The sequence below is a fragment of the Dendrobates tinctorius genome, unplaced genomic scaffold, assembly GCF_039654945.1.
Source record: "Dendrobates tinctorius isolate UK_male_01 unplaced genomic scaffold, ASM3965494v1 ptg000029l, whole genome shotgun sequence".
Lineage (NCBI taxonomy): Eukaryota > Metazoa > Chordata > Amphibia > Anura > Dendrobatidae > Dendrobates > Dendrobates tinctorius.
This window is the reverse complement of record NW_027361697.1, coordinates 23,355,645-23,382,812: the sequence shown is the minus strand read 5'-3', so window position 1 is coordinate 23,382,812 and position 27,168 is coordinate 23,355,645. Positions and strand designations below refer to the sequence as shown.

Below are 27,168 nucleotides of genomic sequence, written 5' to 3'. Positions count from 1 at the left end.
TGCAATTCTGTCAGATAATACTCAGTTTCTTCCTGAAAATGATTGCAACCACAAATTCTTTGGTATTATTATCTTCATTTAATTTGTCTTAAATTAAAAAACACAAAAGAGAATGAAGCATAAAGCAAAACATTCAAAACATTGATCATTTCACACAAAACCCCAAATATGGGTCATACAAAAGTGTTGGCACCCTCAGCCTAATACTTGGTTGCACAACCTTTAGCCAAAATAACTGCGACCAACTGCTTCCGGTATCCATCAATGAGTTTCTTACAATGCTTTGCTGGAATTTTAGACAATTCTTCTTTGGCAAACTGCTCCAGGTCCCTGATATTTGAAGGGTACCTTCTCTAAACTGCCATTTTTAGATCTCTCCACAGGTGTTCTATGGGATTCAGGTCTGGACTCATTGCTAGCCACCTTAGAAGTCTCCAGCGCTTTCTCTCAAACCATTTTCTAGTGCTTTTTGAAGTGTGTTTTGGGTCATTGTCCTGCTGGAAGACCCATGACCTCTGAGGGAGACCCAGCTTTCTCATACTGGGCCCTACATTATGCTGCAAAATTTGTTGGTAGTCTTCTGACTTCATAATGCCATGCACACGGTCAAACAGTCCAGTGCCAGAGGCAGCAAAGCAACTCTAAAACATCAGGGAACCTCCGCCATGTTTGACTGTAGGGACCGTGTTCTTTTCTTTGAATGCCTTTTTTTTCTCCTGTAAACTCTATGTTGATGCCTTTGCCCAAAAAGCTCTACTTTTGTCTCATCTGACCAGAGAACATTCTTCAAAAACGTTTTAGGCTTTTTCAGGTAAGTTTTGGCAAACTCCTGCCTGGCTTTTTTATGTCTCGGGGTAAGAAGTGGGGTCTTCCTGGGTCTCCTACCATACAGTCCCTTTTCATTCAGACGCCGACGGATAGTACGGGTTGACACTGTTGTACCCTCGGACTGCAGGGCAGCTTGAACTTGTTTGGATGTTAGTCGAGGTTCTTTATCCAACATCCACACAATCTTGCGTTGAAATCTCTTGTCAATTTTTCTTTTCCGTCCACATCTAGGGAGGTTAGCCACAGTGTCATGGGCTTTAAACTTCTTGATGTCACTTCGCACGGTAGACACAGGAACATTCAGGTCTTTGGAGATGGACTTGTAGCTTTGAGATTGCTCATGCTTCCTCACAATTTGGTTTCTCAAGTCCTCAGACAGTTCTTTGGTCTTCTTTCTTTTCTCCATGCTCAATGTGGTACACACAAGGACACAGGACAGAGGTTGAGTCAACTTTAATCCATGTCACCTGGCTGCAAGTGTGATTTAGTTATTGCCAACACCTGTTAGGTGCCACAGGTAAGTTACAGGTGATGTTAATTACACAAATTAGAGAAGCATCACATGATTTTTCGAACAGTGCCAATACTTTTGTCCACCCTCTTTTTTATGTTTGGTGTGGAATTATATCCAATTTGTCTTTAGGACAATTCTTTTTGTTTTTTCATTTAAGACAAATTAAATGAAGATAATAATACCAAAGAATTTGTGTTTGCAATCATTTTCAGGAAGAAACTGAGTATTATCTGACAGAATTGCAGGGGTGTCAATACTTTTGGCCACAACTGTAAATAATAATAATAATAATAATAAAAGAAGTGGCCAGTCCAATCTTCTAGCTCCACTATTTTATACAGTACATGGAATCAAAAGGAAAAAACACAGATGGCAAAGCCGTTGCAAAATACATCCAGAAAGACATCGGAAATACACTTCAGAGAAAACCTGGTTGGCATTTTCCTAAAGAATCTTCTGCTTAAAAAAATATGTGGCTAAGCTGATGTCTAAAAGATGTAGAGGGTACATACCCTAAGCAAGGAAAGGGACATTTTTGACTAACAACCTATATACCTATATTACACACTTCTTATTGTCCCTGGTACTGCCAATTTGAAAAATAAAATCGCAACATTGACATACAATCTTATTTATCTCTGGCTGATTATACTATTCTTTACATATAATTTTAGCTACAGTACGACTCAGACAAAAGTTAAAATATTTTGTAGGATGGACACTGACCTGCTTTCAATGGTATCCGCTCCATCTAGCATCTGTACATACTTTGCTTTAGTGCTTACCCTTGTCATGATAACTGCTATGGCTGTTGTATCAAACTGACGACAAAAAATTAAATATGTATTTAAAGTATTTCTCTAAAGTAAATATCTATATAACTTCTACAGTTATGGCCAGCAATACGTGTGTCACATGTCAGCAATCTGGTAGGGGAAGGTAGAGTTCCAGTACAGCAAATCTACTTACCTGAGGTCTTCCAGCCCTGCCAATCATCTGCAGCATGTCGGTCTCGCTGTACTCTTGAAACATTCCAGATGCATAATGCATGGTTGATTTTATGATGACTAAATGAGCAGGAAGGTTAACACCCATAGCCAATGTGCTAGTGGTAACTAAGTAAAAAAAATAAGTCTAAGAGCATTAGCAACCTCTAAAAATTAAGAAAGATAATAAATAAATATGCCATAATGTCTGATTTAGAGGACTGTACCAAAGAAAGCCATACAGCTTTAGGCCTCTTTCACACGCCCGTGTCTCCGGTACGTATGGTGAGTTTTCACACGTACCGGAGACACTTACACACATAGACTCATTCAAGTAAATGGGTCTGTGCACATGTCAGTATGCTTCCACGGACCATGTGTCCATGGCCAAAAACACGCTGACATGTCCGTTTTTTACTGGCAGCATGGGCCGCAAAACGCCCCGCACACATACACATGGATGACACTGGGATCTCATCTGTGTGACACGTACCGGCGCCTGAGAAGCAGCGGTACAGTAAGCGCTGATCCCCAGTGCTGCGTGCTGAAGACCGCTCTCATCATTCTCTCCTGCTCTGTCAGCGATCAGCGTGAGCAGGGGAGAATGATGATAGTTATATTCAAGTGATAACAATAAGACCAGGTGCTATATATATATATGTATATAGGTGGGCACCATGAAAAATATGACAGGAATATGATAACTGGGTGCAACACTGTGCCAAGAAGATTAAATAACAAAATGGGAGAAAAGAGACACAGGAAAACATGCACACAACAGCAGAATGTCCTGCTGCAAATTGTCCATATGTTTATACCAAACATTTTATGCATATTATATGGTGATAGAGGGCATTGTTGTGAATGCATATTTTGAAACACTTATTGATATAAATATTTCTTCTTTTGTATACTGCATGTGTTCTCCACCTGCCCACTTTTGTTCCAATTGTGGTTTTTAATTGTTTTTATTGTACACTTGGATCTCTCTAGCTATTGTATGTCAATAAAAGCCTTTTTTCTCATGGACATTCTGCTGTTGTGTGCATGTTTTCCTGTGTCTCTTTTCTCCCTTTTTGTTAAATAAGAGCAGGTGCGGCGGACTATTGCTTCCATCAACCTACACCTGCTGCGGCTAATAACAGTGACAGCAGGAGCGGCTGATGAGAGTATTCACCAGCCATCTGCGCTATAAATAAATAAAAAAATCCGCTGTGGGTTCTACTGTATTTTCTATAACCAGCAAGGCAAAACTCACAGCTCGGGGCAGCAACCATCAGCTGTCAGCTTTAGCAAGGTTGGTTATCAAGAATAGAGAGGTACCCACGCTGCTTTTTTGAATTATTTAAATAAATAATTAAAACGGCGTGGGGTCCCCCCCATTTTTGAAATCACGTAGCGGCCAGTACCTAAACCTTGTCCCCAGTTCCGGAGTGGCCAGTGCCTGAACCATGTCCCCTGATCCTGGAGTGGCCAGTGCCTAAACATTGTCTCCTGGTCCGGGAGCAGCCAGTCCTGTTCCCAAAGTCCCTTGGTCCCAGTGTGGCCACTGCATGAACACTATACCCCAGTCCATGAGTGGCCTAACCCTGATCCTGAATCCTAGACCAGCATGTCTGAACTAAGCCCTAAAGTAGTGCATGCATACCTGACCCCTAGGGTCAGCAGCTGCAGTACCGGGTTCTGCCCAGAAGTGGTACCTGGTGGCTACCTGTCATACAATCATGACCTCACCAGTGTCACAGTGGGTCAACAAATCCACGTGCACCAAGGCTGGGCCTAACAGTCTTGTCAGCCTAGCTAAGGCCGCAGCTCTAATGTAGCAATACCTTCACAAGTGGCAACATGCAATGTACTTACATTCACTTCAATGACTGTCCTCTTCCTAATCTAACGTTTGACAATCAATTAGCTAATTAACCTTAGTCTGCATTCCTATTATCAATATATCATACCTAAAGCGACCAAAATAATAATAATTATAATTTAGAAAAAAAAAAAGCAGAAATAAAAAACAGACTGGTATATTCAAACTGATTCACTTTGACTTGATGGAAATGAATCCGATGATTCATTCTCCATAGTTTCATATATAAATATAAAAAAGAGGGTGAATTTAACCGAAGGCTGGGTGCACATGTTGCAGTTGTGTTATGTTTTTGTGCCACAATTGCAGCTAAAACACATTGTTTTGCAGCAGTTCACAAAAATGTCTGCTAAAATGTTCCAGTTCTACTGTGACTGTAACAATTAAAAACATGTAAAGGGTATGTGTGCACAATACAGATTTGCTTTTATAAAATTCTGCACAGATTCTGCCTCTCTTGGCAGAGAACACAATTGAAATTCCGCGTGGTTTTTATGTGGATTTGTATGCATTTTTGTAAGCTAAATAAAGATATATTATTTAACAAAAAAAAAAAGAATAGTGATGTAATTTCCTTGTCCAATCTTTTCTTTTTCAATCTCAATTGAAGACCATAATATCATTAAATACCATGTTCAAATATAATGTTTAAACACACAAAGTCCAGTCTTCACAGGTCATATTTTCGGGATTTCCTTAGTATTGTATAAATAATGGAATTATCATCAAGGCATAAGAAACCTTGCAATACTAAGGAAATTCTGAAAACATTATCTATTGGGCGGTCCGTGAGGATTCGAGTTTGGGAATCACTGGCTTGTGTCATTAAAAGCTGTCCTCATTGTTTCCAAATAGTTTTGAAAAATTTGATGCTTAGAATAATTCTTTTGCTATGTACGTACAAAGTACTGGTAGGTCTCCGACAGTAAAGATTGCTTCAATTATTTTTCTATCTGATACATCCACACCGGCATGGTGGTATCCCACACCATACAGCACAAGATCTGCAATGATATTGGTAGATTAATGCACTTCCATATATAAGCAGGTCTTCTTTTCCAACAACTTTAAAACTACAATATTAACGTTTTGTTTGAAATCTCATCGTGTTTAGTAGAGACCGCATTATACACCTGCAACTCTGAATATGCTCACATTGCTACAATTTGGGGCAGATATTATTTAACAGTGAACAAATGCGATATATTGGCATTGCACAAGGGATGCAGACTATTGTTCAGAAGACACCTGGGGAAGAAGACCGGCCAGGATAGGAAGACATGCAAAGTAGGTGTCTGGAAGACTCACATGTGAGTGTTGCACAGGGAGACCATGTTAGAAAAGCCATAATTGTGAGGGTGTAGAAATCCAGCCACAAACTAGTAGGGGAAAGGGCAAAGTTTCAACGCAAACCTAAGGCTGGCCATACACATTAGATAGCTGTTGGCCAAATGATGCTTACAAAAATGCACTCCCATACAGAGGAGCACTTGGTTGGAATTTTCTTAGCTAAAGCGACTGGCTGACATGCCAGCCAGCAGCATATTTCAGGGATAACAATGAGATTGGCTGTACGAAATCGGACATGGGTGATCAACATCTTTCCCGACCATTAGTCAGCCTGCGCCTCCATACACATTAGAATGTAGGAAGAACCAGTCGATAAACGCAAGTTCAGATGATTTATTCTAATGTGTATGAGGGTCTTTAGTCACAATTTAAAGCCAGAGTGCAACCCCAACACCAGCACAGTTTTGGTGGCTTCTGCTGCAACAGAGTGAGGCATGAAGACAGCTCAAGTATTGCATTTGAAGAGTAATGGCCCATTTAGAAGGAGAGATGATCGGAGAAGAAGCATTCATACTAAACACTTGTTCCCGACTATTGACCCATTTACATAGGCCAGCAAATACCTGGCAAACAAGCAAAACACTCGTTAGTTTTGTGATCATTTTTAAGCTGGCTTAAAGAACATTGGTATTGGTGGAAACAGGACATGGGTTGCCGATAAAATTATGTTCTATGCGTACAGAACGACTGTACCAGTGATCATACTGTGCGCAGAGAATTGTGATAGGCCTGTCTAAACGAGACCAATAAACTGATCTCCTTGGTGTCTTTTAGATCAGTGGTTACTGATCAGCTTGCATGTAGCCGATCAGCAGTCGATTTACCGGCCATAGTCAGAACACGTAAACCCAGAAAAAGTACCGTAAGTCATCAGTTAAAAATGCACCTGGAGAAAAAATTGCATAATCTAATAGAATAGGAAATCAAAGAATATATTGAATTGTTGTGACTATTAGAATTTGTATAAAGGGAATCAGGTCATTATTTCCTAGTATATTGATAGTACCCTGAAATAGGGCTTGGGCAGCCCTTTCAGAATATGTAACATTTGTTGCTCTACCTTGCTCCGTTGTGTTGCTGTAAGCTCCAGATAATACAGAGTCACGCACTGTCAAGTATATGTAAATCCCCCACTCATAATCCCATCCACTCCTCTGCGCTGAAGTCAGTGATAGTTAAGTTATAGCTGCATAGAAATACATGCTGCCACTGTCAGTTCAGGAGAGACGCCGGCCAGTCCGAGGATTGCAATGCAATCCTCAAGCGAATAATACAGCAATTTGACTGCACCCCATCACTGACGTCAGTGCACATTGGTGGGTGGGATTATGGGTGTTTATAGGGGTGAATATTTACTTTGTACTTACATACTCTTGACTAGCTGGTGCACGACTCTGAGTTGTCCGGGCTTACAGTAAGACAACGGGACAGAATAGAGCAATAAATGTTATATATTCTGAAAGGGCTTCCTAAGCCCTACTTCGTGATACTGTTAGTATGCTATGAAAAAATCATCTGACAGATTTCCTTTAACCTGTTCAACACTGGGCCATTTTTTCACGTTCATAACAAGGCACATTCTTCGTGATACATATATCTAAGCTTTATGTCATTTTTATATTCATATTCTTTAAGTTTTTGGAAATATTGGGTGAAAATGCAAAAAAATCAAATCTAAATATGCAGTTACATTTCACACTAAAATATGATTTAAATATTTAGTTTTGCATCGAGTCCTCTATAAAGATATAAAAGACGTTTAGATGGCATTGAAACTTTTTTTTTCATGCTAATTTTCCTTATAACTAGGACTGGCATATATAATCCCAATTACAGGGCAAATTCAGACTCCTGAATGCACCAGGTCTGCCAACACCCATCAGCTCCTGCACATTTCTGACATGCAATGATCACATAAGAGCAGAATGAGAGTAGGAAGCAGTATTGGAGTAAGTGCACACAAAGTTTTTTGAGGACTTTGTTTATGTAAGTCGGCTTAAAAAAAAAGCCTGATAAATAGCTTCAGAAACAGTTTGTATTTATTTCCATTGTAAAACAATTTTGCTGTTCGTATTTTCATTTCTTTTTACATTTTTTTCCCCTCTATTAGTTTTGAAAAACGCCTGGTGGAAAGGAGGTGCATGTAAAATCTTGGAAGCAGCTCCTGATAGAATCAACTATGCACTATCCAATCAAAAAGGCATCAAAACAAAAACAAAAAAAAAAAAAGAAAAACTCTTCCAAGATGCTTCTAAAGCTTTTTGAAAAAACTTCAGGAAACAAAAAAAACTCCTAGGATTCCTCAAAGAAAGGGCGTTACCTGAAGCGATTTCCACTAGAAAACTCGTCGTGTTTGACCACATCAAAAAAAAAGGAAAGCCATGTACACAACCGTCACTGCTTGTTATTAACCACATGACCACAGTAGCAAAAAGTAAGAGACTGCCATACCATTAGAATTAGAAGAAACCTACCGCGCAATTTAGAATCTTTTACAGAATTGACAGCCATCAGAAGCCTAGCATTGTAGGAAGACAAAAAATATTTCAACTAGTAAATTCAATGTATAAATTGCTTTTCATTAATACATATTGGACATAGGGAAAACAATTCATAGCATTTTTGTGATATACGCTCGCATTTCTTTCTTTGTTCTGGCCATTAAGAATCATTTGTCTGAAAAAGGTTTAATACCTTTTGTACCCTCAATCATTAATCTGGCAGCAGGTATCAGCTATTTAACCCCTTCACCCCCAAGGGTGGCTTGCACGTTCATGACCGGGCCAATTTTTACAATTCTGACCACTGTCCCTTTATGAGGTAATAACTCTGAAACGCTTCCATGGATCCCGGTGATTCTGACACTGTTTTCTCGTGACATATTGTACTTCATGATAGTGGTAAAATTTCATTCAAATAACTTGCGTTTATTTTTGAAAAAAACGGAAATTTGGCGAAAATTTTGAAAATTTCGCAATTTTCCAACTTTGAATTTTTATGCCCTTAAATCACAGAGATACGGCACACAAAAAACTAATAAGTAACATTTCCCACATGTTTACTTTACATCAGCACAATTTTGGAACCAAAATTTTTTTTTGTTAGGAAGTTATAAGGGTTAAAAATTGACCAGCGATTTCTCATTTTTGCAACACCATTTTATTTTTAGGACCACATCACATTTGAAGCCACTTTGAGGGGTCTATATGATAGAAAATACCCAAAAGTGACACCATTCTAAAAACTGCACCCCTTAAGGTGCTCAAAACCACATTCAAGAAGTTTAGTAACCCTTTAAGTGCGTCACAGGAATTTTTTGAATATTTAAAAAAAAAAAAAATGAACATCTAACTTTTTTCACAAAAAAAATACTTCAGGTTCAATTTTTTTTATTTTACCAAGGGTAACAGGAGAAATTGGACTGCAAAAGTTATTGTGCAATTTGTCCTGAGTACGCTGATACCTGATATGTGGGGGGGAACCACTGTTTCGGCGCATGGCAGAGCTCAGAAGGGAAGGAGCGCCTTTTGACTTTTTCAATGAAAAAATTGGCTGGAATTCAGATTGGACGCCATGTCACGTTTGGAGAGCCCCTGATATACCTAAACAGTGGAAACCCCCTACAAGTGACCCCATTTTGGAAACTAGACCCCCCAAGGAACTTATCTAGATATGTGGTGAGAACTTTGAACCCACAAGGGCTTCACAGAAGTTTATAACGTACAGCCGTACAATTAAAAAATCATATTTTTTCCACAAAAATGATCTTTTCACCCCCAATTTTTATTTTCCCAAGGGTAACAGGACCCTAAAAGTTATTGTGCAATTTGTCCTGAGTACGCTGATACCTCACATGTGGCGGGTTTTTATGTTTGGCAGCTGTCATACGCTAAAAGACGCTTTTTATTGTAAGAATAGTTTTTGCATCACCACATATTGAGAGCTATAATTTTTCCGTATTTTGACCCACCGAGTCATGTGAGGCCTTATTTTTTGCAGGACGAGTTGACGTTTTTATTGTTACCATTTTCGGGCACATGACATTTTTTGATCGCTTTTTATTCCGATTTTTGGGACACAGAATGAACAAAAACCAGCGTTTCATGAATTTCTTTTGGGGAGGTGCGTTTACACCGTTCCGCGTGCAGTAAAATTAATAAAGCGGTTTTATTCTTCGGGTCAGTACGGTTACAGCGATACCTCATTTAGGTCTTTTTTTATGTTTTGTCGGTTTTATGCAATGAAAACTATTTTATATAAAAAATAATAATTTTTGCATCGCTTTATTCTGCGAGCTATAACTTTTATATTTTTTCGCTGATGATTCTGTATGGCAGCTCGTTTTTTGCGGGACAAGATGACGTTTTCAGCGGTACCATGGATATTTATATGCGTCTTTTTGATCGCGCACTATTGCACTTTTTGTTTGGCGGTATGATAATAAATCATTATTTTTTACTTCGTTTTTTATTTTTATTTTTTAAGGGGTCCGCTAAAGGGGTTAACTAATGGGACAGTTTTATAGGGCAGGTCGATACGGACGCGGCAATACCTAATATGTGTACTTTTATTGGTTTTTTTGTTTTTTTTTCCAAAAAATAGATTTATTGGGGGAATTTTTATTTTTTCTTCTAATATATTTGGCGATTTTTTAAAATTATTTTACCACTTTTTTTTTAACTTTATTACATAGTCCCAGGTGGGACATCACTGTCCTGTGACAGATCGCTGATCTGTCACATCACAGATCACTGTGACAGATCAGCGATCTGTCACATCACAGATCACTGTGACAGATCAGCGATCTGTCACAGGCACTGCTGCAGACTTCCTCATGCCTGCGCTTTGCAGGCACTGAGGAAACCAGCTCCCTGCAGGCCCCCGAAGGCCCCCGTCACCATCTTGGATTCAGGGGCCTGCAGGGAAGGAGCCCCCCGCAGCAGCGCTGCACATTGCACTGCCGTGGGGGGCTCAGGGAAGCACGGAGGGAGCCCCCTCCCTGCCGATGCTTCCCTTTAACCCCCGGTACACCGCGATCATGTTTGATCGCTGTGTGCAAGGGGTTAACGTGTCGGGGCGGTACGTGATAATTAGCTGTCACCCGACCGCGATCAGCGGCGCTCACCACGTGGGCACCGCGAATCGCTGAGACGTACTATCCCGTCCATGGGCATAGGGGCCCGGGTCCCATGGACGGGATAGTACGTCTGATGTCAGGAAGGGGTTAAAGAGGTTGTCTTCAATTTCAACATTAGGATCGGTCATCAATGTCTGATTGGTGGTCGTGCGATTTCCAGCACACCCGACTGTTCAGCCCATTCTGTGCAGCAAGATATTTTTTAACTGCTGTTTCAGCTATGGCCATTAGGTGTCATAGTTGCCCTACTCTTTCTTATTTATGTGTTTGGAATCTTCTGTTTCCCTAAATGGTTAACTGTTCAGCACCGCCCTTTTTCCTTCCCGGGTTTGCAGCATGTAACCATTTCTGACGGAGTCTGATGTGTTCAGGTCCCTGCAAAACCACAGCTTATAACAAGCGGATTCCGGTAAGGTTTAATGCAATTATGTGCTATGCATCTGTGTTAGCAGCCATAATGCAGCCCCCCATGATAGTTATATGCATCCTCTGGTCAGTAAATGCAAAGCTGGCAGCCATTAGTTGTTTTAGATATCTCTTTCACTGCTTTGTATGTTGTATTGCTCAGCTTCTATATAATGCATGCTACTGATATAACAGCATCCTGTATCATTGCTACTGTTGTGATAGTACCCTATATTGCTGTGATATTGCCTACCAGGACTGACATGCTGCATTATCTGTTTCTTATAGTTTTTACCTGAATCATCCATATCTGTGGACAACAATCTCTGATATCATCTACAACTTTGTACAACAACAACCCCTGATCTCATCTACTACTGTGTTCTACTATACCATCTGTTATCATCTTCCATTTTTGTCCATATCATTCCAATAAATAATAGACTTAAGCACCCATACAGTCTTGTTACTGGGAGTGGATGAAAGGTTTAGCCGTATGCGGTAATCCACATAGCGTCATTCGTGGAAGAAGGCAGAACACCGGCAATCAGCTGTTTTTGGTGCCGGCAGATGTCAGCCTGCTCCATCTATTGATAGTGGCCACAGCTGGGTGCTGCAGATCTGCCACTTAATTCAATCACTATTAGTAAATGGAGCAGCTCCGTAACTGAGCACTTTCTGACAGTCACCAACAAGAGCTGATGAGCGGGGATGCTGAGTGTCAAACCCCCAACGATCAGAAATTGATGACCTAATGACCTATACTAAGAATAGGTCATCAATGTTGAATTAGTGGATAACCTGTTTAATCTTAAAGCAGTATAATGTAGGGGAAGAGAACCTGATTCCAAGGATGTGTCACTTGCTCAGCAGCTTTCTGTAGTTTGAATACAATCAGTGTCTCTTCAGCAACAGATTATCACTGCAGAACTATGTGTCCCATGACAGGCAGTCAGGCTAATCTGTGCAATCTCACCCCCATCACTGTTTAGCAGCTTGCTGACAATATGCAGAGTACACAGGAAGCTGAAAATCAGTGGTGTGTGGGGCCGGGTTTATATACAGCTCAAAACCAGTGATTCTATCAAAACTGTGCTAGCAGTCCAGTAGATTGCTGGAATCAGAGACTCTGCCCCCACATCATGCTGCTCACTGATTCTATAGCAAAAACCTGATGACAGATTTCCTTTAACTACACTGCAGAGTCGCTGTCAGTCAGTGCTGGGGCACAGTTACAGCTGCTGCTCACTACGTACTAAGCAGTCACTGAAGCCGCAATGGACATGCCTTTGACTGAAATCCAGAGACTACTGGGAGGAATAAAGTTAATTTCCTCCTGGCAGCTGGGCTCTCAGTGCGGCGGCTGCTGCACAGCTTTAGAACAATATTAACCTACATATTGACCCTACGTCTGCAGGTTAATAGCAATATTTGACATGAAAATTAAGCATGTAGAAATCACATTTCAACAGCCATGCCATTTTCATCTTAGTCAAGATTACATTCAAAGGTAACACCCATAAATAGATAGCACAGGATCCAGGGTTCACTACAGGCTGTTGCTACAGTTCACATCCTCCTACTCCCTGAGCAATGACCACTGCACAGATCATGCCTACAAAACCATTTAAAATAAGGAAATGCACCTCTCCTGACTATTGTTTCCTTGTAGCATCTGTAATGCATATCTCTGAAAGATCAGGCAAGATGGATGTCCCCATAATCATGTATAGTAAATAAAATAAAAAATAAAATCGGCAATTACAAAATATAAAGAAATTAGAAAAAAACAATAGGGTATAAATATGACATTAAAAAAACAAACAAACAGAATTCAGGCAAAAAAAACACCATCTTCCATGACTTGCCCATATTTAAAACTAGCTAAAGAGCCGGGCGCTGCCCGGGCATAGTAACTAACTACGGTTAGTTATAACAAATATAACAAATTATAATGATTATATCTATATATATATATAAAGCTGAGTGTAGAGCCCCACCGACTCCACATAGCCACATTCACTATAATATCCCACATCATCCCGTCAGCCAGAGCTACCGGACTACTACCCCTAATATCCCACATTGTCCCGTCACCCAGAGCCACCGGACTACTACCCCTAATATCCAACATCATCCCGTCAAAGCCAACTGACTACTACCCCTAATATCTCACATCATCCTGTCAGCCAGAGCCACCGGACAACTACCACTAATATCCCACATCATCCTGTCACAGCCGCCGGACTGCTACCCCTAAAAGCCCACATCATCCCATCAGCCTGAGCTACCGGACAACTACCACTAATATCCCACATCATCCCATCACAGCCGCCGGACTACTACCCCTAATATCCCACATAATCCCGTCAGAGCCACCGGACTACTCCCCCTAATATTCCGCATCTTCCCATCAGCCAGAGCCACCGGACTACTCTCCCTAATATCTCACATCATCCCGTCAGCCTGGGGTCAGAACCAGAGCGCTGAGTGGAACGGTCCTAACTTCCACACAGGGGATCCCTTTAAGAGAGGCCTGGCGTCAGAACCAGAGCGCTGAGTGGATTTGCCCTGACTTCCATACCAATGATCCCTTTTATAGAAGCCTGGGGTGAGACTCAGAGCGCTGAGGGATTTACCCTAACTTCCATACCAGAGATCCCTTTAAGAAAGGCCTGAGGTCAGAACCAGAGCGCTGAGTGGATTTGCCCTTACTTGCATACCAATGATCCCTTTAACAGAAAACTGGGGTCAGAATCAGAACGCTGAGGGATTTGCCCTAACTTCCGTACAGGAGATCCCTTTAAGAGAGCCTGGGGTCAGTACCAGAGCATTTGAAGGCAATTGCCCTGACTTCCATCCCAGGGATCCCTTTAAGAGAGGCATGGGGTCAGTACCAAAGTGCAGAGTGGATTTGCCCTAACTTCCATACCGGGGATCCCTTTAAGAAAGCCTGGGATCAGAACAAGAGCGCTGGATGGATTTGCCCTGACTTGCATACCAATGATCCCTTTAATAGAACCCTGGGGTCAGAATCAGCGCTGAGGGATTTTCCCTAACTTCCATACAGGAGATCCCTTTAAGAGAGCCTGGGGTCAGTACCAGAGCATTTGAAGGCAATTGCCCTGACTTCCATACCGGGGATCCCTTTAAGAGAGGCATGGGGTCAGAACCAAAGCATTGGATGGATTTGCCCTGCCTTCCATACCGGAGATCCCTTTAAAAAATGCCTTGGTTCAGTACCAAAACGCTAAGTGGATTTGCCCTAACCTGCATACCAATGATCCCTTTAAGAGACCCTGGGGTCAGAACCACAGAACTGAGTGGAATGGTCCTAACTTCCATACCGGGGATCCCTTTAAGAGAGGCCTGAGGTCAAAACCAAAGTGCTGGAAGGATTTGCCCCGACTTCCATACCGGAGATCCCTTTAAGAGGGAAGATGTGCCTATGGGATGGAAGTTGTGTGATTTGTATATGGGCATGGGTGGGGTTTTTTTCATTTCTGTCATGTGTTCTGTGCTCCTGTCTGGGGAGCAGACAATGGCTGGGAGCTTATGTTCCCAGGGATGCTAGATTTCTCCCACCATGTCAGTGTCTGCTGAGGTGTTGTCAACTGGGAAAACTTGCTCATAGCAACGAATCACAGCTCAGCTTCTTTTAACCAGCTCTGGTGAAATGAGAGATGCTTAGTGATTGGTTGCGAGGAAAACTGTTGCTCATAGCAACCAATCACAGCTCAGTTTCTTTTGAACAGCTCTGGTGAAATGAAAGATGCTTCGTGATTGGTTGGTGTTACACACATACATACATTCATTTTTATATATAGATGTGTTTTCCACACAGTATTGAAATGTGCCAGATCAGAGGGAATGGCCTTAATGAAAAGGGGTGTGGATAAAGCCCCCGTCACACACAGCGAGATCGCTAGCAAGATCGCTGCTGAGTCACAAGTTTTGTGACGCAACAGCGACCTTACAAGCGATCTCGCTACGTGTGACAGGTAGCGGCGACCAGGCCCCTGCTGTGAGATCGCTGGTCGTTTAGGAATAGTCTGGACATTTTTGTGGTCGTTGAGGCCCCGCTGGGTAGCATGCATCGTTCTGTTTGACACCTAACCAACGACCTCGCTAGCAACTTGAAGCGAGAAACATAGGCGTGTTTAAGCGGTGCCTTTTCCGCGCCCCTCAGCTCCGATTGGTGGTCGCTACTGCGTTCTGATTGGCGTCCTTGCCCTTAAAGAAGGCAACACAGTGGCACTTTTCTTCATTGTTCCTGACCCCGTGAAGAAGGCAGCATAGCAGCGTTTGTGTTCGTTGTCCCTTCTTGATGGTTACAGATCGAAGTAGCGTTCTCCGGCTGCGACTCCACACTGATTTTTCTATTCATCAACGGTTCTTCTAATCACAGTAGGTATCATTTGGGGTCTCAACTGCGTTTCCATTATCACAAATTTATAGAACAGATACCAATTATCTGCTTTCATTGCTCTGGTTGGAGGGAGGGTGTGGTTTCTTTGTCTGTGAGTATGTTTAATGCCTGGTCAGCCATTTTAGGTGGTCTTGTGTGCACGCACCCAACCCCCAACAAAACAACTATTGTAACTTTTTTGTTTCAGTTTGCACCATCATGAACAATGCGGAGTGTGCTGTCGTGGTTGCTGCATTGCTTGTTGAGGAAGCTCGGCATCAAGAAGAGTCACGGATGCAGGAGAGGCGTTCAAAAAGAAAGCGTCGCATGTGGACAAGAGAATGGCTGCAGAAGAGGTCCGAATTGTCCCACATGCAGCTGGTGAAAGAGCTTCAGGATAAAAATCCTCATGATTTCCGCAATTATCTGTGGATGTCTGAGGAATCCTTTACATTTTTACTTGAAAAAAATACTCCACTAATCAAACGCAAGGATACAGTGATGCGTGCTGCCATCCCAGCATATGAAAGATTGGCAGTCACGCTGCGATTCCTGGCCACCGGACGCTCCTTGCAAGACTTGCATTTTTCTTCCGCCATTTCAAGGCCACTGCTGAGCGTTCTCATTCCGGAAACGTGTAAGGCGATTTTTAGTTGTCTTCGGAGCTACATGGAGTTTCCCACCACGGAGGTGGAATGGAGCAAGATCGCCAACGATTTTGATCAGCTGTGGCAGTTCCCTAACTGTGGTGGGGCTTTGGATGGTAAACATATCCGTATAACTCAACCACCTAACAGTGGATCATATTTCTTCAACTACAAGGGCTATTTCAGCATCATCCTGATGGCCCTTGTAAACGCAAACTACGAATTCATTTATGTTGACGTTGGAATGAACGGAAGGGTTTCCGATGGAGTTTTGGAGAATACGTTTGTATAAATCTGAACTTCACTTGCCTCCCAACTCTGAGACTGGAGGAAACCTGAACTTTGTTTTTATTAGCGATGAGGCCTTCCCGCTTCATCCCAATCTTATAAAACCTTTCCCTCAAAAAAACTCTCACACCGGAACGAAGAATTTATAATTACCATTTATCAAGGGCACGTCGTGTTGTCGAAAATGCATTTGGAATCTTGGCTAATTGCTTTCGGGTTTTGCACACACCCATTAACATGAAACTTGAGTCTATTGACTCTGTTGTTTTGACCTGTTGTGTGCTTCACAATTTTCTTCGCCGGCGGGATTCAATTTCATACTGTCCTACTGGCTTTGTGGACTCTGTGAACCAAAGTAATGGAGAAGTTCAGCTCGGCGAATGGCGGGCAAACGAACACGCAATTGCTGGCCTTCGACCTTTGGGACCCAGAAGAAACACACAGGATGCGAAGACCTGCAGAGAAAAATTACTGTTATTATTTTAACGGTCCCGGTGCTGTTAATTGGCAGCACCAGAAATTATAGTGGACTACTACTGAGATAGTTAACAGTACTTTCATTTTTGTACATATTTGTACAAAAACACATTATATTATGTGTTTTTTGCTTATGGATTTTTATGTTTCTCTTCAGTATTTTACAGTTTTCTAATGCTTTGTCTAATAAATTTTGTTTTTTACTTTGGAAAACCTTGGTTTCTCATTGTTTCTGTTGTAAGGGCCCTTATTATTATTATTATTATTATCATTGGCATAAACGTGGTACTGGAATCCGTGGGACTTTATGTGTCGCCCCAGGCCAAGTGAGAATATTAGGGGTCCTAGAACAGAGCCTTGGGGGACTCCAACAAAGAGAGGGTGGGATGAGACGGTAGTCTGGGAGTGGGACACGCTGAATGTGCGATTGGAAAGGGCGGGGTTTTTAATGCCAAATGAGGAGAGGATCTGTATTAGGAGGCAGTGGTCAACTGTCAATTTTGTAAAGTGGTCAATTTAGGTCAAGGCTGTCTCGGTGGAGTGATGGGGGCGGAAACCATATTGTAGATTGTCAAAGCGCAAGTTAGATGAGAGATGGGAGGAAAGTTCAGCGTGGATGTGCTGCTCTTAAACCAACGTATTCTCAATTGTATACCGATATATACATAAAAACATACATATTCCTATACATACACATCTACACACATATATACAAACACACATATACACACACCCACATATACACATTCAAACTCATAGACAAACATGTATGCATACATATATAGTCATATGGATATATATCTATTTAGAAAAAGAGATATATATCCATTCACTAAACAACCTTCATTCAGCATCCCAGTGTTATTTTATGACCTCAGAAGGTATATAGATGAAGCATCAATTTCAGGACGCAATTGCGTCGCAGTAATGAAAGTGAAATCCGCCGCACGTCAATTACACTGGGCGGAGCTGATGCGTCGTGGGCGTGTCTTACAACGCTATTGCGGCCTAGTCTGTTTTCAGAGGCGTTAAAATGGCGGCCAGGCGACGTGCATCACCGTGGGGGGAGGCTGAGGTGCGTTACCTCATCGAAGAAATGGATGCCCGAGATTACCACTGTGCAGAACAGTATGAGCATCCAGTTCTGCACAAGCAGGCTGTGCTGCACAGGATTAAGCGTGGCCTGGCAACACACTTTGGGATTCACCGCTCCACCACGCAGATACGCAAAAAGCTGGCAGATCTGCGTTACAGATCGCGTGACCGCCTTGCCAGCATACGCTCACAGAGCGCATCCCATCGTGGTGAGTGTTGTTATAAATAGCCGTCATAAGTTTGCCTCCATCAGCAGCACTCACTGCACTTCTGAGATATAAATGGCAGAGGCCTTGTGCTGCGCCTGTCATACTGCTGATCTGACACATCGCTGTGTGACGTGCGAGATTGGCGATCTGACACATGCCAACGATGCCCCCCCCGTGGACAATGTAATGATTAAAAAATGTAAAAAAATGGGAATAATGTAAAAAATAAAAAAAGCTTAAGGCTATGTGCCCACGTAGCATTTTATTCCGGACACTAAAAACCGGACTCCTTCCCAGAAATCGCGCGTTTTTTTTCCGCGCGATTTCACCGCGATTTTCGAGTGCGATATTCAAGCACTTTCCAAGCGATTTGAAGCATCGCTTGAAAAGTGATTGACAGGTTGGTCACACTCGTCAAACATAGTGTTTGACAAGTGTGAGCAGCTTTTTAATATTGAGGCCGCCTATGCGGCCTCAATAGTAAAAGATAGAATGTTAAAATGCAAAAAAAAATAAAAAAATCGGGGTATATTTACCTTCCGGCGTCCCGCGCTGTCTCAGCGGCGCTCCCGTTCCCAGCGATGCCTTGCGAGACCTGTGATAACGTTGGTCTCGCGTTGCTATAGCGATCTCGCGAGACCACGTCATCACAGGACCTTGCCGCAAGGCATTACTGGGAACGCTGAGGCCGGGAATGCAGCGCGGGACGTCGGAAGGTAAATATACCCCGATTTTATATTTTTTATTCTTTTTTTTACAGGGGTATGGTACCCAGGGCCTGGAGGACAGTCTCCTCTCCTCCACACCGTGGGTACCAACCGCACATGAGACGCTTAACTTCCCGCATGGTGGGCATAGCCACATGCGGGAAGTAAGTGATTCTCATGCATCCCTAAGGGTGCGGAATCGCAGCAATTCTTTGCGATTTCGCACAAAAGAATGACCATGCTGCGATTTTTTCCGCGATGCGATTCCACCGCGGAAAAAAGCGCAGCATTAGCACAGCATGTGCGGAATGCCATAGGAATGCATGGGGGGCATTCTGTACACGATTTTTAAACGTTTTCGCGCCCAAAAACGCTTAAAAATCGCTACGTGGGCACACAGCCTAACAAATATTAAGAAAAAAAAAAATCCTCCCTAACAGAATATTTTGGAAAATAAAAAAACAAACAGAAAAACATATTTAGTATTGACACGTTCGTAACTTCCCGCCCTATTAAACTGTCCCATTTGTTAACCCCTTAACACACCCCCTGATATATGGAGCATTATTTGGACCCATCAGACACTGGAGCATCATCCATGAGGCCCTTCATATACTGGAGCATTTAAAATGGGCCAGATTATATATGGAGCATTATTTGGGGCCATCATACACTGGAGCATTACAATTGGGTACATCTGATACTGGAGCAGCATTTACGGGGCCCATTATACACTGGAGCATTAGAAATGGGGCCCATTGTATAGTGAGCATTATTTGGGGCCATCATACACTGGAGCATCATCCATGAGGCCCATCATATACTGGAGCATTCCAATTGGGGGACATCCAATACTGGAGCAGCATTTACGGGGCCCATTATACACTGGAGCATTAGAAATGGAGCATTATTTTTGGCCATCATACACTGAAGCATCATCCATGAGGCCCATCATATACTGGAGCATTCCAATTGTGGACATCTGATACTGGAGCAGCATTTACGGGGCCCATTATACACTGGAGCATTAGAAATGGGCCCCATTGTATAGTGAGCATTATTTGGGGCCATCATACAATGGAGCATCATCCGTGAGGCCCATCATATACTGGAGCATTCCAAATGGGGGACATCAGACACTGGAGCAGCATTTTCGGGGCGCATTATACACTGGAGCATCATCCATGAGGCCCATCATATACTGAAGCATTCCAAATGGGGGCCATCATACACTGGAGCAGCATTTACGGGGCGCATTATACACTGGAGCATTAGAAATGGGGCCCATTATATATTGAGCATTATTTGGGGCCCATTATATATTGAGCATTATTTTGGGCCCATTATATATTGAGCATTATTTGGGGACATCATACACTGGAGCATCATCCATGAGGCCCATCATATACTGGAGCATTCCAATTGGGGGACATCTGATACTGGAGCAGCATTTACGGGGCCCATTATACACTTGGGCATTAGAAATGGGGCCCATTGAATAGTGAGCATTATTTGTGGCCATCATACACTGGAGCATCATCCATGAGGCCCCATCATATACTGGAGCATTCTGTGGAGCTCATCATATACTGTATGGAACATTATATGAGACAAATTATTCTGCATGGAGAAATATATGGTGCTCATTATTCTGTATGGCAAACTATGTGGTGGCCATAATACTGTATGGAGTAATATACTGTCTGTTTTTTTGAGGTATTGTAGAATTTAAAATAGATATCAGACATGTCATGTAAGAAGTTAAGTATTTTTCATTGTACTATACCCAGGGCCGGACTGGGACTAAAATTCAGCCCTGGCATTTGAAGTTACACAGGCCCACTAGTCACATGGTGACTATATAATATCTTTGTACACTTGTAGTTTACAAGAAGTGAGAGGAGATTAACACGACTATATAACATGTAGTCATAGCTGTGCCCAGTATTTCAGCTCAGTCCTATTTATTGCTTTTAGTTACAGTACTCCTCCCAAATCTCTGTCCCCTTTTGTATGCATGATTACATAATTCCTGGCAGAACTGCTCTCTATTGGGCAACCAGACCCCCTGGTCATAGCCGCCCCTATCATACCTCCCAACTTTTGAAGAAGGGAAAGATGGACAAAGACCGCGGCGCGCGCAGCCACACCCATTTCACAAATAGTCACACCCATGTCCACACCTAATCGCACCCATTTAGCACTGCTGGTCACACTGACTGGTACTGAGGGCACAGTGGCTGGCATTATGGGCACACTGACTGGCACTAAGGAAGAGAGAAAACAGAGAGAGAGAGAAAAAAGATAACAGAGAGAGAGAAAGAAAGGGGAAAGAAAGAAAGAACAGTGAGAGACAGAGAAAGAACAGAGAGAGAAAGAGGGGAAAGAAAGAAAGGACAGAGAGAGACAGAGAAAGAACAGAGAGAGAAAGAAGTAAAGAAAAGAAAGAAAGAACAGAGAGAAAGAGAGGAAACAAAAAGAAAGAAAGAGGGGAAGAAAGAACAGAGAGAGAAAGAAAAAGAGAGAAAGAAATAAAGAAAGATTCTACAAAGATACTATAGCAGCCCGGCTCCCATTGTAGTGCCCACCTGAGCCTCCCGGTGCAGGACCTATCATGATCCGCTCACATGGCCGGCATCCCCGATTCCAAGGCGATCCTGCTGTCTGCGCTGTCGGAGGAGGACACGGTGATGGATCTGAAGCATTCCTGGTTCCGTCACAATCTCCTCAAGAAATTATCTCATTTCCGGTCAGCTTCCAGCACATCACTTCAGGTGGAATGTCATGTGTGTGTTTTAAAATGCTCCTCGGGGCTCCGCCGTGTACTCCTGTGTCTGTGGGAAAAGCACGCTTTGTATGCTTTGTACACACTTGGCTCCGCTCCGTACATCCCATACACACACGGCTCCACTCTGTCCACCTCGTACACGCGTGGCTCCTCTCCGTACACCTCGTACACACAGGGCTCCGCTCCGTACACCTCGTACACACACGGCTCCTCTCCGTACACCTCGTACACACACACGGCTCCTCTCCGTACATCTCGTACACACAGGGCTCCGCTCCGTACACCTCGTACACACACGGCTCCTCTCCGTACACCTCGTACACACGGCTCCTCTCCGTACACCTCATACACACACGGCTCCTCTCCATACACCTCGTACACGCGCGGCTCCACCTCGTACACACACACGGCTCCGCTCCATACACCTCGTACACGCGCGGCTCCGCTTCGTACACACACACGGCTCCGCTCCGTACACCTCGTACACACGGCTCCTCTCCGTACACCTCGTACACACACACGGCTCCGCTCCGTACACCTCGTACACACGGCTCCTCTCCGTACACCTCGTACACACGGCTCCTCTCCGTACACCTCGTACACGCGCAGCTCCACCTCGTACACACACACGGCTCCGCTCCGTACACCTCGTACACGCGCGGCTCCACCTCGTACACACGGCTCCGCTCCGTACACCTCGTACACACGGCTCCTCTCTGTACACGTCGTACACGCGCGGCTCCTCTCTGTACACGTCGTACACGCGCGGCTCCTCTCCGTACACCTCGTACACGCACGGCTCCTCTCCGTACACCTCGTACACACGGCTCCGCTCCGTACACCTCGTACACACACGGCTCCGCTCCGTACACCTCGTACACACACGGCTCCGCTCCGTACACCTCGTACACACACGGCTCCGCTCCGTACACCTCGTACACACACGGCTCCGCTCCGTACACCTCGTACACACACGGCTCCGCTCCGTACACCTCGTACACACACGGCTCCGCTCCGTACACCTCGTACACACACGGCTCCGCTCCGTACACCTCGTACACACACGGCTCCGCTCAGTACACCTCGTACACACACGGCACCGCTCCGTACACCTCGTACACACACGGCTCCGCTCCGTACACCTCGTACACACACGGCACCGCTCCGTACACCTCGTACACACACGGCTCCGCTCCGTACACCTCGTACACACACGGCTCCGCTCCGTACACCTCGTACACACACGGCTCCGCTCCGTACACCTCCTGCACACACACGGCTCCGCTCCGTACACCTCCTGCACACACGCGGCTCCGCTCCGTACACCTCGTACACACGCGGCTCCGCTCCGTACCCCTCGTACACACGCGGCTCCGCTCCGTACACCCGCGGCTCCGCTCCGTACACCTCGTACACACACGGCTCCGCTCCGTACACCTCATACACACACAGCTCTGCTACATCCACACTGTAAATCCTGACCCCACACATACTTACCTCAACCAGCACCATGACAACAGCAAAGCAGAGTCTTGCAGACGGTAGAGGCAAGGCTGAGAGCACAGGACCTGTGATGAGGTCACAGGAGGGGCGGAGTCAGGGGTGACATGATCGGGGGTCTGGACAAAGGCTCCTGATCATGTGACCCCCTGACTCCTCCCCTCCTGTGACCTCATCACATGTCCTGCGAACAGAGCGAGCAGGCAAGCGAGTGCGACGCTGTGAGTGGCTGCGGGGGGGAGGGGGTCTCATGCTAAGGCGAGGATGGGGTGTGAGGGGGGCGTGGCGGCTTATCTCCCTGCAGTGCGGGAGGAACTTGGAAACTATCACCGCCGTGCCCGCAGAGGGCCGGCGGCAGGAGCAACAGTGGCCGCAGCAGCTGGCAAGCGGCCAGATGATCGGGCGCTGCTGCCCGCGGCCCACGTGATAGCGGCCCAGCGGGAAAATGCCCGGTTGGTTATATTGCCAATCCGGGCCTGACTATACCTATATTTCTGTGCTGTATCGGAGCATCATGAATTGTCGTATGTGTTAAAGGGGCACACTGACACTCTTTGGCCCGGGGCGCACGAAAACCTGGAACCAGCCCTACCCCCCACACTACTTTAGCCAAATAACTCCCATTTTTCAATGCGCAACTACTATTATAAAGTAAATTAAGGTTGACAAGCTTAAGTAATAAGAATTGATGTTGTTGGCATTGAAATGGGCACTGTAGGTGTGTTTACTGTACTTCACTCCCTGCCGACTTTGCTTTCCCATTGACTTGCAGCATTGGGTTTCGTGTTTCAGTCGGACCTCCAACTTTTCCCTATAGTCGGCAGATTTCGAGAAAGTCGGGTTTCATGAAACCCGACTCAACCCTAAAAACGTCAAAGTTGCTCATCTTAAATAGAAATTGATAATAATAAAAATCTAATTAATTAAACTTTAGATTGATCTTCGGCCTTTAGTTTACTACAGTATTGTACATAATGGGGTTTTCTTTCCTCCTGCACCTGCAGACCCGGAGCCCCAGGAGGAGGCAAATGATGAGCCGGAGCACCAGCAGGACTCGACTGGCGACCCACAGCCCGAGGATGCCAGAGGATCGGGGTGGTCCGTCAGCCCATCCCCACCCGAAGCAACGGCAGGCAGGCATCCAGTCTTGATCACCAGGAAGCACTAAACCGTAAGTGTGAAATAAAAAACATATTCCATGTTAATTTGATCCTTGTATAGAATTTAAGATTTAACAATCCCTTTCCTTTTAGAAATACCTACTAATGAAGACCTGGTGGCTTCGCTGGGGAGAGCCATTGAAGCTTTAGAGCAACACAGATCCCTGCTGCTGCGCTCATTGGCAGGCCAAAAACAGGGCGGCACCCCCAACATATTTTTTTTTTTTTTTTTTTTTACCTTTTTGTTTATGTTGCCATGTCTGGGCATTGTTTAGCCCAGTTATTAAATAAGATTTATAGTTCATATCCGCTGTTGTGTGTTTTTTTTTTTTTTAAATGTTATGTTTCATCTAGCACAGAGGTCTCAAACACGGCCCCTGAGGCAGGCATCTGCGGGCCGTGGTGCACCACATGTCTCAGTCCCTGAGGCAGGGGGAAGGCGCGCATTCAGGAGCGTGCGATCCACGATGGCTGTTCTGTGTGCACACTGTGCACAGGACCTGGGATGAGGTCACAGGAGGGGGAGGAGTCAGGGGGTCACATGATCAGGGGCCTCCGTGTCAATTTTTTTTTTATGTGCGGCCCATTTTACTCAGCCGAGTTTGAGACCCCTGATCTGTAAAGCAAGCTAACGGGGGCACCACCGAAATATAAAAAGGGGATCCAACCCTGGCCTACAACCTATATATGACAGTCACAAGCAGAAAAGAATAGGCCACAAATCGGGGATCACCCTGAATAGGAATTTAGCAAAAATATTACAATTTTTATTTATTAAATTAAGCACAGCAAACAACAACAACACATTAAAAACATTAAAAAATGGTCACACATGTGACACATTCAAAAGATATACATATCTCATAATAGAGAACCAAACCTGATAACCACTACCACTTTTGGTGGAGAAAGTGTCTTATACCCAAGGTCCATGTAAACTAATACCCAATTAGAAGGTTTTGAAAGCACACTAATACACTGTAGCCATCACAAATGAATCATGGATATCAGTGATGCAGATAAATTTTAAATGGATGTTATCACAAGTTTAAATGCCTTGAGACAGTGCATACAATTAGTTATATAGCTCTGGCATACTCTTATTCACAATGTGGTACATAAAAAACAAACGTTTCTGGAATGTACTGAATAAACCCCATTTGGAAATACCTCAGCCTGAAGTCAGGCTCCAAGAGCAGACCAGATCATCCAGACCAGAAATGGGCTGTAAAGAGTGCAAACAACCAAAGGACATCTACATGTCCACCTTCAAATAATATACATAGATGCACAGAACCCAATACATCACATATGAAGTGAAGTGGAGTGGGGCAAGCTGGACTAATGACCCGATGCGTGTCGCCACTCTAGGTGGCTTCGTCATGGGTACCTTTTGCCAGTCACTGTGCTGTTATATAGGCTTATCTAATTAAGGAATAGGGAGCAGCTGTGTCCTTGCTAGCCAATGTAGGGTTAATGTCCAAACATACCTGCAGATCAGCAGTTTCTCATTACACGTAAACCATAGCTGACAGACCTTAGCGCCAGCATGTGACGTCATGTACTACCAGCTGTGCATATATCGTGGTCTAAGAGATAGTACATATCACTGATATCGGACATAGACAGACGCCTTAACACCATTGCGCAGGCGCCTGCAAAAGAATCATTGCATAAGTGTAAACAACCCTCATCACAGGCAAAGAATAAGGCGCCTAATTACACAGGCGCTTACAATCAGACCCCTGATCTAGCACATCCATTACATCTACTCACATCCATAACATCTACGCATCAATATAGATGCACGAAGCCCATTACCCTGCCAAGTTGTCATGCCAAAAAGCATATGCTTAATTCATCAAAGCCCAGTGCAAGTTATAAGGCCAAAATTTTTTTTATTTAAATACAACAATTATTTCAACAATAACATAAGTTAACAAACTGTTAAATGTTCAATTAGTGTACAATATTACAATACAAATCTAAACAAAAAGTAAAACGGCGCTACAAGTCCTGGTACTGGTTTTCGTCAGTCAAACAACCTCGCGTGGGCTGAGAAGAAATTTGGGACAAAAGATTGTGGAAACGCGGGAAACTGGGGTGGGGGTGGGGTGTATCGTCAGGTTTTGCGGAGGACCAATCCTCCGCACATGCGTGCTCCGAAGTGGCTCTGGCATTTGTGTCCATGACTGCTCAGAAGGATCACGGTCGCGCACACTTCGTACTGTTGAAGACTCATCCAGTTGACCTGCTGCGGCTTTACTTAAAGTTTCAAATATCACCCTTTTGGATTGGCTCCTTTGTCTAGCATCCAGCTTACCCAGTCTATCAGCCGAAAGTTAGCAAAAGTGTCCATGCTGGTCTTGGCCTGATTAGCGAAAATTTGATTAGCCAAACACAGAAGATCAGGAGATGGCTGCGCGGCGGCCTTTCTTTTTCGAGAAAGCTGTTGTCGACGAGGTAGAGTAGAGGGCGCTGGCTTTTGACTATACCCCTCACAAGGGTCCTCCATACTGTGTTCACTACCCATGATGCCCTCAGTTGTTGGAGTAACAAGTTCTTGCTGATGGGGCTGCAGAAAAAGAAAATAACGGTTAAAGCAAAACCCAACAAAATATTTTTAAACATCATGCAGCACAACACAAAATTAGTTGGCATTGGATTTATGACCAGCATGGGTTAACTCAAGGTAATGAGAACGGAGTCGGGCAAAAAGAGTATAGTAGTGTACTTATCTGAACTGGAAGGGAAAACTTTGTAAACTGCAGAATTAAACAGATAAAACCTTAGTTACTATTT

The 27,168-nt window shown here is 44.0% G+C and overlaps 1 protein-coding gene and 1 long non-coding RNA gene across 2 annotated transcripts in view; one reads left to right on the top strand and one right to left on the bottom strand.

The window, feature by feature from the left end:
- Nucleotides 1–27,168, bottom strand: part of HFM1 (helicase for meiosis 1) — a 307,691-nt gene that overhangs the window by 168,290 nt on the left and 112,233 nt on the right. Inside the window, exons 13-16 of the mRNA XM_073571760.1 lie at nt 8,020–8,063; nt 5,098–5,199; nt 2,312–2,457; nt 2,069–2,163 (exon numbers count right to left, since the gene is read on the bottom strand). Coding sequence (XP_073427861.1) covers nt 2,069–2,163; nt 2,312–2,457; nt 5,098–5,199; nt 8,020–8,063 — 387 coding nt within the window. The remainder of the gene's footprint in view (nt 1–2,068; nt 2,164–2,311; nt 2,458–5,097; nt 5,200–8,019; nt 8,064–27,168) is intronic.
- On the top strand, nt 23,367–24,617 carry LOC141085871 (uncharacterized). Its single transcript, XR_012231429.1, has 3 exons — nt 23,367–23,427; nt 24,211–24,377; nt 24,460–24,617. It is a non-coding gene; the product is annotated as an uncharacterized lncRNA (long non-coding RNA).